This window comes from Paroedura picta, chromosome 14 (assembly GCF_049243985.1).
Source record: "Paroedura picta isolate Pp20150507F chromosome 14, Ppicta_v3.0, whole genome shotgun sequence".
NCBI lineage: Eukaryota > Metazoa > Chordata > Lepidosauria > Squamata > Gekkonidae > Paroedura > Paroedura picta.
This window is the reverse complement of record NC_135382.1, coordinates 34,226,646-34,239,569: the sequence shown is the minus strand read 5'-3', so window position 1 is coordinate 34,239,569 and position 12,924 is coordinate 34,226,646. Positions and strand designations below refer to the sequence as shown.

The 12,924-nt window shown below is 46.6% G+C and overlaps 1 protein-coding gene across 1 annotated transcript in view; it reads right to left on the bottom strand.

The window, feature by feature from the left end:
• Positions 1–2,790: 2,790 nt before the first annotated feature.
• Positions 2,791–12,924, bottom strand: part of LONP2 (lon peptidase 2, peroxisomal) — a 34,845-nt gene continuing 24,711 nt past the window's right edge. The window contains exons 12-15 of the mRNA XM_077309870.1: positions 10,820–10,962; positions 6,660–6,867; positions 5,166–5,356; positions 2,791–4,341 (exon numbers count right to left, since the gene is read on the bottom strand). Coding sequence (XP_077165985.1) covers positions 4,120–4,341; positions 5,166–5,356; positions 6,660–6,867; positions 10,820–10,962 — 764 coding nt within the window. The 3' untranslated portion in view covers positions 2,791–4,119. The remainder of the gene's footprint in view (positions 4,342–5,165; positions 5,357–6,659; positions 6,868–10,819; positions 10,963–12,924) is intronic.

Here is a 12,924-nt window from a genome sequence, read left to right as displayed (position 1 = left end):
GAGCACGCTGAACTAGCCTCCTTGGAAGGAAATGGCTATTTGACGCCTTATTATGCTCAAGTCTCCTGCAGACCAGCGGAGATGTGCATTTGTAGACCTGTGGAGATGCGTGTGCTGGGTACTGATTCTTCCTGACAGGGTTATAGGATTCATTTTCTGGTGAGTTTTACAGACTTCCTTGCTTGAAACTTACCCTACAGCTCAAAGAATTCTTGATGTGACCCAACTATCCCCCCCTGCCAAACCATTAGATTTCCAGATAACAGGGATGTATGCTACTGCTAGGCAAGACAAAGGAGGAAAAACCTCAGTCTTAGGTGTCTGGTGTCTCATGGCATCCCTGCTGGGACCAAAGGCCACTCAGGTTTTGATTGCCCCTTACAAAAATATTTTGACCCTTTTACTAGGTCCTTTCTAGCCTTTGCTGCTGATCCATCATTAAGTTTTCATAAATACAGAATTGCCAAGCATGCGTCTTAAGGGGGATGTTTCAAAGGAGGTGTAGCATCCCATTCAGCCCTTCTGTTTCAACATCATTCTGAATCTTAACCTGTTGAGTTTGTAAAAATGCACAGTGTTAAGGCCCCCCTTTCCTGTCTCACTCAGTAACCTCTTTACATAAGCATTCTGCTGCAGAGCTTAGGCAGTGTGTCTTTAAAGGGGAGGGGGGCTGGTAGATCCTCTCCCTTTGCCTCCAGCCTGGCTCGCAGGAGGACAAAAGGTTGCATTCCTTGGCAGTGGGGGTGGAAGTTCATCGATTTCCGCCAAGCTTGGATTGCAGAAGCGGGGGAGGGAAGAGTCCAGCTGGTAAAATAGTCTCTTCAAAAGCAGCAAGTGCCATCAGCAGACATCCTTCTGACTTCAAGAAGGAACAGAATGAGGAAAAAGGGCAGGGCAGTAACTTGGGATAAAAGGACTGAGGAAGTTCTCTGGAAATGTTTCCCGCCTTGCTTGTGGAAAAGGGAAGTTTGTAGAGGGAACCAACAAGGCCAATGCAGGAAGTCATCTTGTAACAGGGCGTCAACTCATGGCAGTGTGGTCATTGAACTGGACTCGAGCTGGTTTTGTGACAATCGTAGATTCTGTTTACTGAAATTCTCCCCGAGTTGGGTTTAAAAACTCATTGTCATGGGGAAGAGTAAAATAACGCATTTATCTCCAAGCTTATTTTTAGAGTGGCTGAAAGGGGTGTGCAGCTGGCATGCTTAAATGGGCCCCATATGCAAGCGGGAGCATTCTTCCACGCATCCACATTAATGACCTTGTAGAAAACTGCCCTAGCAAACTACCCCCCCCCTACACACACACACACACACACGCAAGTATCAGTTGCAATCTTGCATTGATCAAATTCCGCCTGGTGTGAGGAGGGTCATGACTTTGGAAGCTCTTTGCTATGTATGCATGACTGGAATAGACTTGCATGACTGGAGGCGTGTATGTGTGTAAAGGGAGCATGAACAGCTGAAAGCAATAAATAAAATACAGTGAAAAATAATCCCAAGGCAGTTAAGCATCCAGAATGGTTGTAAAGCATGCCTGTAATCTGCATGGTTTGTTTTTTAAAAAATCACAATACCGCTGATTTAAAACAAATGTGCTTAATTACAAAGTTCAGTAGTACTGTTTGCATGTTCGGTTGCATCGGTCAAGGAAAGCTGAAGCTAATTGTTGCTTTGGGGAGCACTGCAAAGTCCTAAATAAAAGCTGCTTGGCGTTTCAATTAAAGTGGTAACCAAAAGGTTGAGTAAAACCAAACCAAAGTGAATGCAATGCTAAAAATAATACAGAAAGTAAAACAAAAACCAAAACAAACACAAATTTACTATGGAACAAAAATATTTTAAAAGATTAGAATGATCTCTCTCTGTATAAAATACCCAAGGTGTTTTATACAGTTATTGTTTTAAGCCTGTTTTTATTGTTCTGTGTTAAAATAAAGCTGATGTATTCCTTTTAGGGTTTTTTTTTTTTTTTACTTTCTGTATTTTTAACATTGTGTTCATTTTGGTTTGTTTTCTCCCCAGCCTTTGGGTTCCTTAATTCTTATTTGGGTTGACTTCAAACATTGTGTACAACCTTGGCTCTTCGTGGTTTAAGAAGTTATCTACCAAGTTGCACATTTTAAGTTCTTGGTGATCATATTTTTGGGGCCAGTTAAGGGGTGGTGCTTTAACTCAAAAGGCGTGTAAAAGCCCTGCTACACCTAACCCAGCTTGCTATATCATGATGTGATTAACCTGTTCCCCTGGGCCTGGAAGGCTAGCAAAGTCCCCAACCTGTCCCCAACCCTGTTTTAGAAAATTGAATATTCTGACAAGAATTGTGTAGACGGCCTTTCCAAAGGACACATTCGCATATGCAAATTCTTACAACTCTTCCATTAAGATAGGGCATGGATCCAGTCTAAGAATATCCCAGGCCCAAACTTGCTTCTGCATGCCATTGGAAGCTCCCCCTTTTCTATGTGTCTCAAATCCCGCATTCGGACACAACAGCTGTTACTCCACTAACAAGTTTGTCTGTGTACAGCTTAAGGAGGCTCAGGATCTTCAAGTTGTGGGGAGTTTCTCCCTTTTACACAACACACTGCCTCCCTCCCTCTCTCCCTCCCCCTTCTCTGTGACCGCTATTTTTCATTCCTTCTGTGTATCACTTGTAGGATGTTTCCACCCACAAAAGATGCAAAAAAATGGAGTTTTCAAAATAAACAAAAGAAATCCACACCATTACAACTGAGGCAGCTCTTCGGTTGTACAAAAGAAGTCAAGCTTCTCTCACTCAGTGAAATGGGATTAGCATATCCATGTATAATTTAAAACAATTGAAGGAGAAGCAACAGCAGGAGGTGCCAAACAATTCTATGCAGTCACTATCCTGAGAAAGTTTTGTTTCCAGTGTACATACAGTAGTCAGATCTTGGTACTTCGGATCCGAGATCCTATGAGTTGTAGGTTTTGATTGTAGCCACCTCATGAATTCCCTCCATACCCCCTTTTTTTTGTATATCATCTCACAGAAAACAAAGGAAAATAGCTATTTCCTCAGTATTTGCAGGCAACAACTATGCGGTAACAATTATTTCTATTAAATCCTTCAGGATTAAAAAAAATGAATCAAAATGTTGCCTAATATAATTCCAATTTAACTACATACCTCATATTCAAGTAGGTAAAAAATCTCAAGTTTTCCAGGGTTAAAGAGCCAGATTCATTAATGGTATTAGACAATGATTTCCTGTAGGCTTCTGTGATTGAGTAGCAATCATTTGCTCCGATAGAAGTAAGTCTAATCCTTTATATCTTAAAGGAATAATCATCATTAAGAGCTTAGTGCTGAAACCTAGGGATAGGCAGGAACCCATTCAGGAGCCAAAATTTGGCATGAACTTGGCCCGGTTCAAAGCCCCTGAATCAAATGTTTACCAGACTTCTGTTCTGTGCAGTTTGCTTGTTTGGCCATTTAAACCTACTAACTAAACAGGGTGGGTCTCCCCACCAGTGGTTAGGTTTAAACAACTCCAATCCTGTCGATCCCCCTCCCAGCCACAAGTGAGAAAGTGAAATGGTCCAGTGAAATGGCTAGCAGCCATTCAGCCTAAAAGCTGATGGGTGCATCTGCCCCATGGTTAAGCTGAAATGGCTGCCAGCCATTTTACCTGTCTGTTTCGCTCTTCCCACACTTCCAAGCAGGGGAAACAGATCAGTGGATTTGTTATCAGCCAGTTCAGCCTAACAACTGATGGGCAAACCCACCCTGTTAGGCTTAAATGGCTGCAAGCCATTAGTTCCCTCCACTTCAAGACAAAGGGAAGCAAAATACTTGGGTTGAATGGCTTCCAGCGATTTAACCCTTCCCAGACAATTCCCCCTCTTTCTCCTGACTGAACCAGAATTTTTAGGTCCATGCTCATCCCTATTGAAATTATTTCCATAGACTGTTCCCCATTAGTATATATTAAAGCCAATATAAATGGCAGACTTAGAGGGGCTCCAGTGAACAGTAACCCCTTGCTATAAAAATCTGATACCTAATGACCCTGTTTCATTTTTATAGCCAGGCACACGAGCATCAGGTTTGCATTTTGTACCCTGTGTGAGCCCGAGGTGGTCTCTCTGCTTAAAGTTTGCTATTGAAGTGATCAAGTCCGGTCTTGGCTGAAAATCCCCCCTCGAAAGCAGCATTAAGAACTTCGTCCAGGCAGCTCGTCGTCACAAAGTCCAGATCCTGGCGCACGTTGGCTGCAATTTCCTCGAGGTCTTTTTCATTTCTTTGAGGAATGATAATTGTCTTCAGCCCGGCTCTGTGTGCAGCTAGAACCTTGTCCTTAATCCCGCCAACCTGTTTGAAAGGCACAGAATGAAATGGGAAGGAAACCAAGAGATAGGTTGGAGGCTTTCAGCAGAATAACTGTGATGCTTGGGTTTCTCCTGTGTCAAAAATCTACAGTTTCTCCTGACTGCTATAATTGCAACACACTACGGGCTAGGTATAGCAGTGTCAGACGCTTTCGTCAGAGCGAAAAAGCAAGTACTGACAGTCACCAAGAATGAACCTTCTGTCTGAGTACGAATATAGTGCAGGCATAAAATGCAACTAAACTAACACGATCATTCCTTTGGTGACACTGCGTTCTCCTCACTTGCTGCCAGGCTGCAGAAGCACCCATTTCAATCACACTCTACACCGGCCTTTCTCAAACGTTTGACCGTGGAGTAATCCCCAACATGGCCATATATGATTATATTACCCAATGCATGTTTGACACGTTTCAAAAATATATAAAAACTGCATTAAACTCCCACCCATTTGGGAAACTCTTCCCGGGCCATCAAAAACCCCCATGGTTTCACAAAATCCCCCCTGAAAAACCCTGCTGTACAGTCTTTATTTGGGTATCTTGGTTACAAACCTGTTACCTGCTCTTTTGTTCTCAGGGAGCCGTCACCCATGGCAGATGACTAACTTTCGAATGTGGGGCGGGTTTTGTTTTTCTCCCTGGACCTCAGGTAGGTGTGAACTATCCCCGAGGATTGCAAAAGGCAGGCTAGGAATGAAATCTAACGAGCCTGGCTAGGTAGGTGGCGGCTTCAAATAAAGATGGAATTAACATTGGCATGAGAGGGAGAGGCTCCACGGTATCGTTCTCCCCAAACAATACTCACGGGAAGGACCAGGCCTCTGAGGGTAATTTCTCCCGTCATGGCTACATCTGAACGCACCAGCCGCCCACTGAAAAGTGAAGCAAGGCAGGTTACTATGGTAACGCCAGCAGATGGTCCATCTTTTGTGACGGCTCCAGCTGGGAAGTGCAGATGGATGTCTGTGTTGTCAAGGAGATCAAAACTTCCAGAAGCTTTAAGAAAGAGAAGGGGGGGGGGGGGAGAGAGAGAGAGAGAGAGAGAATCAGTATGGAGAATCCAAACCTGCAGAGTTTCTGCATATACATGACACCGCTCCGCACCCTCCCACCACCACACACAATCGCCAGAGGATTTGAATTACTAGCATTTGTTCCATTGGGCAGCAGTGAATGTGAAAGGAAATTTGGGAGAAAGGGAAGAAAACACGGCACCGGATAAGCCGTGGTAGTAAGCCTTCTCCAGATGAGCTGCTATAACGGCAACTTAAAAGACTCATGCGTAGTATTCTTAATCATAATTATATATCATGTTGCCTCATAGTAGACATTTTATCATCTTTTAAAAATTTACATAAATTCACAAAGCGGACAACGCTCACACTCAAAATGAAACTGAGAACAGCTAGTTTAAATATAAATATTTATATAAATGTATATAAAAACTATAAAAATAAGTAAATAAACACGGCGACTGCCGGTCAAGCACAATGACTTGGTTTGGGCTTAGATGCCAGACTGGGCATGTCATGAGAATGAGCCTGGGGAAACTGGAGGAATTTTGTGTGCCCCTCCCGTGCCCAGGTGGGTAGGCTTATAGGCTACTTTTATATCCATGGCAAACCGCGGTGTGCGTTTGCCCTGGAAACAGAGAACGAACCCTGGCTTGCAATCCTGAGCTGAAAGATGCATGCAAGCAAAATTCTTGTGTTTCAGATCAGCAAACAAATGGCTTTTCTTCTCTAGGAAATCAAAGTAAATTGATTCGCTCACCTCTCCTGCTCGCGAGAGGAGAAGGAAGAATCACACCAAGCTCCTTCAGGTAACACCAGATCACGGCTTTGCGAAACCCCAGAAGTGGCATGATGGTGCAGAATATGATTGGGAAGCATAGGTGTATACATGTCCATCTGGGATCCCTCCCCTTCCCACCCCTACAGCCCCATCGTTGGCCACTGGGGGGGTCAACATGACCATATATGGTCATCTCACCCAATAAATGTTCAACACATTTAAAATATATCTAAAACATTAATTAATTTCCACCCCTTTGGGAAACCCAGGGCCATCAAGAAACCCCAGGGTTTCAAGTAACCTGGTTGAGAAATCCTGGACTACCTGATCCAGACCAACTGGTGATGGAGGATTAAGCGTCGACCTAGTCTGCCCACCAGAAATTTATTTCAGCCCCTGACATTTGGCAAGCCTGTTCCTGCAGTCTCAAGCAAGGGACCAGAACAAGATGGAAGGGATGCCCCAGGATCTCACTCATCATCTCTGCCAGCGGGTTCCCACATACCATTGGTCAGGTGGTATTTCTTTGCGTTGCTGCGAAGCCAGCTGATGGCAAGATGGGCCGACTCCTTCATGACATCTCCCAGCTGCCCGGTCAAAGTAAGTTGGCCTTCCCCGTCCATACGGCTGGCTTCCACGAACATGATCTCTCCCCCTAAGGGGGTCCAGGCCAAACCGATTGCGACGCCTGGCTGATTCAGTCGCTCCGATACCTGGAAAGGGATGGAAGTGACAAGTTTGCCAGGGGAGGAAACAAACAAGGAACCCCCCCCCACACACACACACACACACACACTGTGACCGTCTCGAAACACAGTAATATTCGCAAACCTCATCATCCACATGAACTCTTGTCTACTGGAAATATTAAGGACAGTTTCCCTTCTACCTTCCATGGGACGGAGAGATCAGCATGGAGTTTCCAAACACCGAGAGAGAAAGCCCTTGGCCTGCTAAGAACCATCTATTTAGGAGACCTTAAGGTCAACGTTCATCCTGGAGAAGAAGAGGTCGAGAGGAAAGCATGACTGCTGTCTTTAAGGATTTGAACGGTTGTCACTTAGAGGAGGTTAGGGAAAGGTTCCTGTTGGCAGCAGAGGAGAGGACCCACAGTAATGGGTTTAAACTACATGGAGAACAATAATGGTTAGATATATGGGGCGGGGGGGGATTTCACAGTCCGAGTAGCTCAGCATTGGAATTGGCTGCCTAAGGAGGTGGTGAGCTCCCCCTTGCCGGTGGTCTTCAAGCAGTGGCTGGACAGATACTTATCCTGGATACTTTAGGCTGACCCTGCACTGAGCAGGGGGTGGGACTAGATGGCTGGGATGTCCCCTTCCAACTCTAGGATTCTATGATCCTAATGTCATTGGGTTCTCAAGGAGTACACTTGGGCAAACGCCGTTCCGCTTCTGTCTCTCTTCAACAGATGACAGTCACAGCATGTAGTTCATGGGACTTTCGAAACACAGAGGAACCACAACAGCAGGACTGTAGAGCACTTTGTTCTTTAATCATACGAGCACATCCTCATTTTGTGGTTCCCATTCTTGGTCAACGGACTTATAGGAATATAGTGTCAGAACATGGCCAGGGTGGGACAAAATGGAAGCACATGGGTGGTATCCCAGGTATCTGCAGCAACCCCAATGGTTGGCAGGGGTATGGGGAAGAAAGGAAGCAGAGTCAGGGAGGGGAAGCAAAATGGTTAGAGAACGCTGGAGACCTCCCAGATCTCCTCTTATTCACGTCTAACGTGTTTATCTTTCTGTGAACCGAATGTGACTTCAGTAGGACATTCTCAAGGCCAAGTAGTCATCCCTCTCTGACGCAAAAGCGCTGGAAAACAGCCTTGAAATAAGATGTCCAACAGGTGACACAGTTTTTCACGGCTGGTTACCAAGCCAGAACCATGACCTAATTCTCAGACGAATGCTTGTCACCAGTTGTACAATGCGTACCATGTCATACTTCCATTTTATTTATTTTCGAATGACAAAGGGATTTTGCTATGCACACGATGTCAATTGGCAAAAATCCGTTTGAGAAGGAAACAGCTCCAAAGTTTACCTACTGAACATCCCAGGGGGCATAAGAAACCCAGTTAGCTAAACAAAAATGCAGTTATTAGCCCACTCTGTCCTGTAAGCCCAGAACTGAAATATCCCTCCTCTCCCTCCAAACCTAAAATGACATTCAGAAGCAAAGAAGAAGGGAGAGGAGGCTGTTATGCCATTCTGCATGGGGGAAGCACCAATCATTTTGTTCCTCTTCGCAGATGTTCAGGACAAACTCCAAGGAACATTCCTTCTCTTAAGTGGATTACGGCAGGAAATCTTAAAAAAGGACTTCAGCTGCAGGCCTATTTCTGATATGTTTGCTAGTGGACAGAGCAGAATCATTGTAGAGGGATTAGTTTTCAGGCCCGGAGTTTTTCAAGACCAGTCAAGAGGTGCTCAGATAAAAGCATCGCTGCCGCTTTGATTGTGAAGCTCAGAGCTCATATTCCCCCGCCCCTGACGATTTAAAACACGACCCCCCCTGCCCTCCCAATCACTGGAGGACACGCAAACACGAAGACCAAGAGATATATGACACAGCGTTCGGAAAGAGGCAATATGCAAACGGAACCTACAGAATGTATTCTAAGACAGGGAGAAAAAGCGCTTGAAGCATTTACTAGCCAGAGGTTCGGAATGTGGGTATTTCAACTCCCTCCCCAAGTTTGTCCAATTCAAATGGTTTCAAAATATCTATCCATCCATCCATCCATCCATTTATTTTAATTTACATACCACCACTCCCGGGAGTAGCGTCTCGTGGCAGTTCACTAATAAAACCATGAAAATTCCAGTATAAAACCCTAAAATTCTGATACAAGCAAACAGATGGTGTCATAAGCTGAGTCTTCAGCCCTACTAAACCCCTAACACCCTGCCCTGTAGATCAGCCCCTGGGCCTATACTGATGTCCAAAACGCTGGGAGCTGGGGGCCTGAGCTTAAAAAGCAGGGTGGAATCCACAGCTCTTACTAAGTTACAGGTTCATCAGCCTCCCTGTCCCCAACATGAATCCCTCATGCTAATCTTCTCTGGATCGTTCCAATTTTAGTAGACATGCTGCCGAAGAAAGCACAACATGAATTCCGCATTACTGTTGACATTCTGAGGCCTCTTCCATCCCCAGCTTGGTGAGAGCCAGCGTGGTGTAGTGGTTGAGAGCGCCAGCCTCTAATCTGGAAAACTGGGATTGACTTTTCCACATGCAGCCTGCTGAGTGACTGTGGGCCAGTTACAGTTCTCTCAGAGCTCTCTCAGCCCCACCTACCTTTGCAGAATCTCTGTTTTGGAGAGAGGAAGGGTAGGCGGTTGCAAGCCACTTTGAGACTCCTTCCCTCCCCCTCTCCCCCCCCCCCGGTCCCCAGCCCGAAAAAGGTTGGGAACCACTGCCGATGTCATCTTGATTCTTCCCTGTAAGGTTTTGCTCAAAGGGCTGATCCAAATTGATTCTTTCTAACGAACCCCGGTGCCAAGGTTACAGGCACAAGACATTTTTTTTTCATATATATGTCATGCTTCCTTCTGGCGAGCCAATCGATTCAATTGTGTTAGGTTTCCAGTTTCTCATCGCTCAAGCTCCTCCCTGGCTCAGAAGCATCCTGAGAATTGCCTTTACTGGGTCTCGGTTTCAACTGGTTATTGATGGCAGGGCGAAAGTCAGAGGGGAAGCTGAGAGCTGGGGAGGAAAGAAGGAACGAGAGGCCCTTTGCAGGCTGCGGAAAAGAAAAACAAACCCAAGCCATCGGGGATCACTCTGTTTCACCAAGGCGGAAGCTGCCCTCTTCCTTCCAGAGCAGCGGCAGTGAAGGATAAATGATTTAAGCTCTTGGAAGAATGATCCGAGGCGGTTGACTGCTGGCCATGCTCAGAGTGCGCTCACCCCACACTGGTTACAAAAAATCACCCCTGAACACACAGGACCACATGAGGCTGCTTTACAATGAATCAGACCCTGGTCCACTGAAGTCAGTATGGTCTATTCCAGGGATGGCCAGACTGTGGCTCTCCAGATGTCCATGGACTACAGTTCCCATGAGCCCCTGCCATCACACATTGGCAGGGGCTCATGGGAACTGTAGTCCATGGACATCTGGAGAGCCACAGTCTGGCTACCCCTGTCTGGCAGCAGCTCCCCAGGGTCTTCCGCTTCGCCTGCTACCTAGTCCTTTTTAAATTGGAGATGCTGGGGATTGAACCCGGGACCTTCTGCAGGCTAAGCAGATGCTTGGCCACTGAGTCACAGACCCTCCACTGGATGCCAAAGTGCACACCCAGATGCTAGAAGACATTGAGGAAGGGGTCTAGGAGCAGGATGAGATTCTGCTGAGTCGGCGTGCCCTGGTTCAGCACCACCACTGCTCATCGAGCCGTTTGCTCCAGCAGACAGCTGAGCAGCCTTCGCTACTTGGCAGTCCCTGTGTGCGCAGAGCACTGCTCCAGCTCAGACAGTTGAGGCACATATGGCAGAACACTGTAAGACAAGTCTAAAGGGGCAGGATGAGAAAGCGAAGGAAAGAAATGCCTCTTTTTCCTTCAAAAATTGCTACAACTGCCAAAGGAACTGCCCTGGAATGAGTAGAAAGCAACAACAGCAGCAAACGTTTACCTCTAGCTCGTACATGGGCGGTCCAAGGATATCTTTCAAGGCGTGGGAGTCAATCAAAATGGGCATTTCCGGCGGCAGAGCCAGGTCAGCTGTCTCACGGATGGCATCAGGTTTTGCGTCTTCTGCGACATGCTCTTTGCAGTCTGAGATGAGAAAGGGGCACTTTGGATTTGCACATGAGAAATTACACACACACACTTCAAAATACCCCCAACATGGCGGAAAAACACTACTCCTACCCCCACTACTAGAGGGGTGAAGAAGCAAGTCCAACAATGTTCACTTCAGATCTACCTCGCCCGCCCCAGCCTCAATCATAGACCTGGCGGAAGAGGCCCTGCGGAATCCTGAGAGATCCCGCAGGGCCCAAAGCTCACCTGGGAGCTCATTCCACCAGGTAGGGGCCAGGAATGAGCTGTGGTCAACAAGGAAGTCTTCCAGGTATCCAAAACCTGGAAGTCTTCCATTGCGCACCTGATGAGGTCACCTACCTTCATGTCAAAAACCAACTGGGGGTCATCCAAAAATGATCATAATCTACAAAGAAAAGCCCTGCTCTGCATTCTAGCTGCAGCTCAGTCTGCATCTGCCCCAAGCATACAGACAGCGATATGGGAAATGGGTACACTTGTACAAGCACCCTATCATTATTTGCTAAGGCCGTCTGCCCTATCAGGAAATTCATTTCTCTCCGCTTTATACTCTGATAACCCAATTAGCAAAGCCTGTTTTGTAACCTGTCCCCTGCTTCTCATTCAGCTCAGACTGCTCCCCCTTCCTTCTTCTCAGGATATATCGCCAGATTTGCACTAAGTACACCAAGTTGTGCAATCACGGCCAGCGTGGCGATTTTGTGCTTCAAAACAATAGGTTCCTTTAGCACATTGTATTTACAAACGTCACGTGGGCAGAATATCGAAGCGCCCGATAATCGGATCTGCATGCATTACATGAAACTCACGGGCTCACGGCAGGCAACAAAACAAAGCAGGCCTGCATTAAATTAAAAAAAAAAATCCTTGCCTACCAAGCAGCTGTTCCATGCTTGTGTACTCATCTTGTAAAGAGAAGCAATTAGATTTTACAAGACTCCAGTCGGACCTCCAGAATGGTTCGCCTCAGATGTAAATCGAACCCGGAGCTCTGAAAATGAACCTGGGAGGGGCTACCGGATCGCTTGCAGCAGGGGTAGTCAACCTGTGGTCCTCCAGATGTCCATGGACTACAATTCCCATGAGCCCCTGCCAGATGGCAGGGGCTCATGGGAATTGTAGTCCATGGACATCTGGAGGGCCGCAGTTTGACTACCCCTGGCTTGCAGGATCCTTCCCCACCCACATGGCACACATTGCTTTCTGATTTGCAGAAACCAGCACATTATGGCTTCCAACTAGCCTTACGGACCACGGTTGAAAGCTGGGAGCAAACCGCGGTTTGGAAGGCAAGTGCAAACCGTAGTTAGCCGGTTCCAATAGAAAAACAACAACTCAAAGTAATGCATTTGCTTGCCTGGCCTGAATAGCCCAGGAGAGCCTGATCTCGGAAGCTAAACAGGGTTAGCCCTGGAGAGCATTTGGATACGAGACTACCGAGGAGGTCCACGGTTGCTATGTAGAGGCAGGTAAAGGCAAACCGCTTCCGAACAGCTCTTGCCTTCAAAAACCTGACGAGGACATCGTAAGTCAGCTGTGACCGATTTATTTATTTATTTGGATTTTTCTGCCGCCCCTCCCGGCAAGCCGACTCGGGATTTTATTCGTATCGTCACTGATTTTATTGCATGGTTTTTATATGTTGTGAACTGCCCCAAGCCCATGTGGGGAGAGCCGATATAGAAATTACATATTATTATTAGGAATTGTGCAAGTGAAGGCCGAATGACACACTACACCCCCCCCCCCCACACACACACACACACACACACCGGATATGATATCCCCAGGTCGACAGACTTGGATTGGGAGTTTTGTGCTTCTGGAGCTTCACCCCACAGGGGTCAGATCCCATGGACCTGTTCTGCAAGCAGAGGTCCCTCCCTCTGGCAGAAGGACCCTTCTGGTCGAAAGAGGCTTCCCCCGGCACAAGAGGCTTTTCTGTCAGGGGGA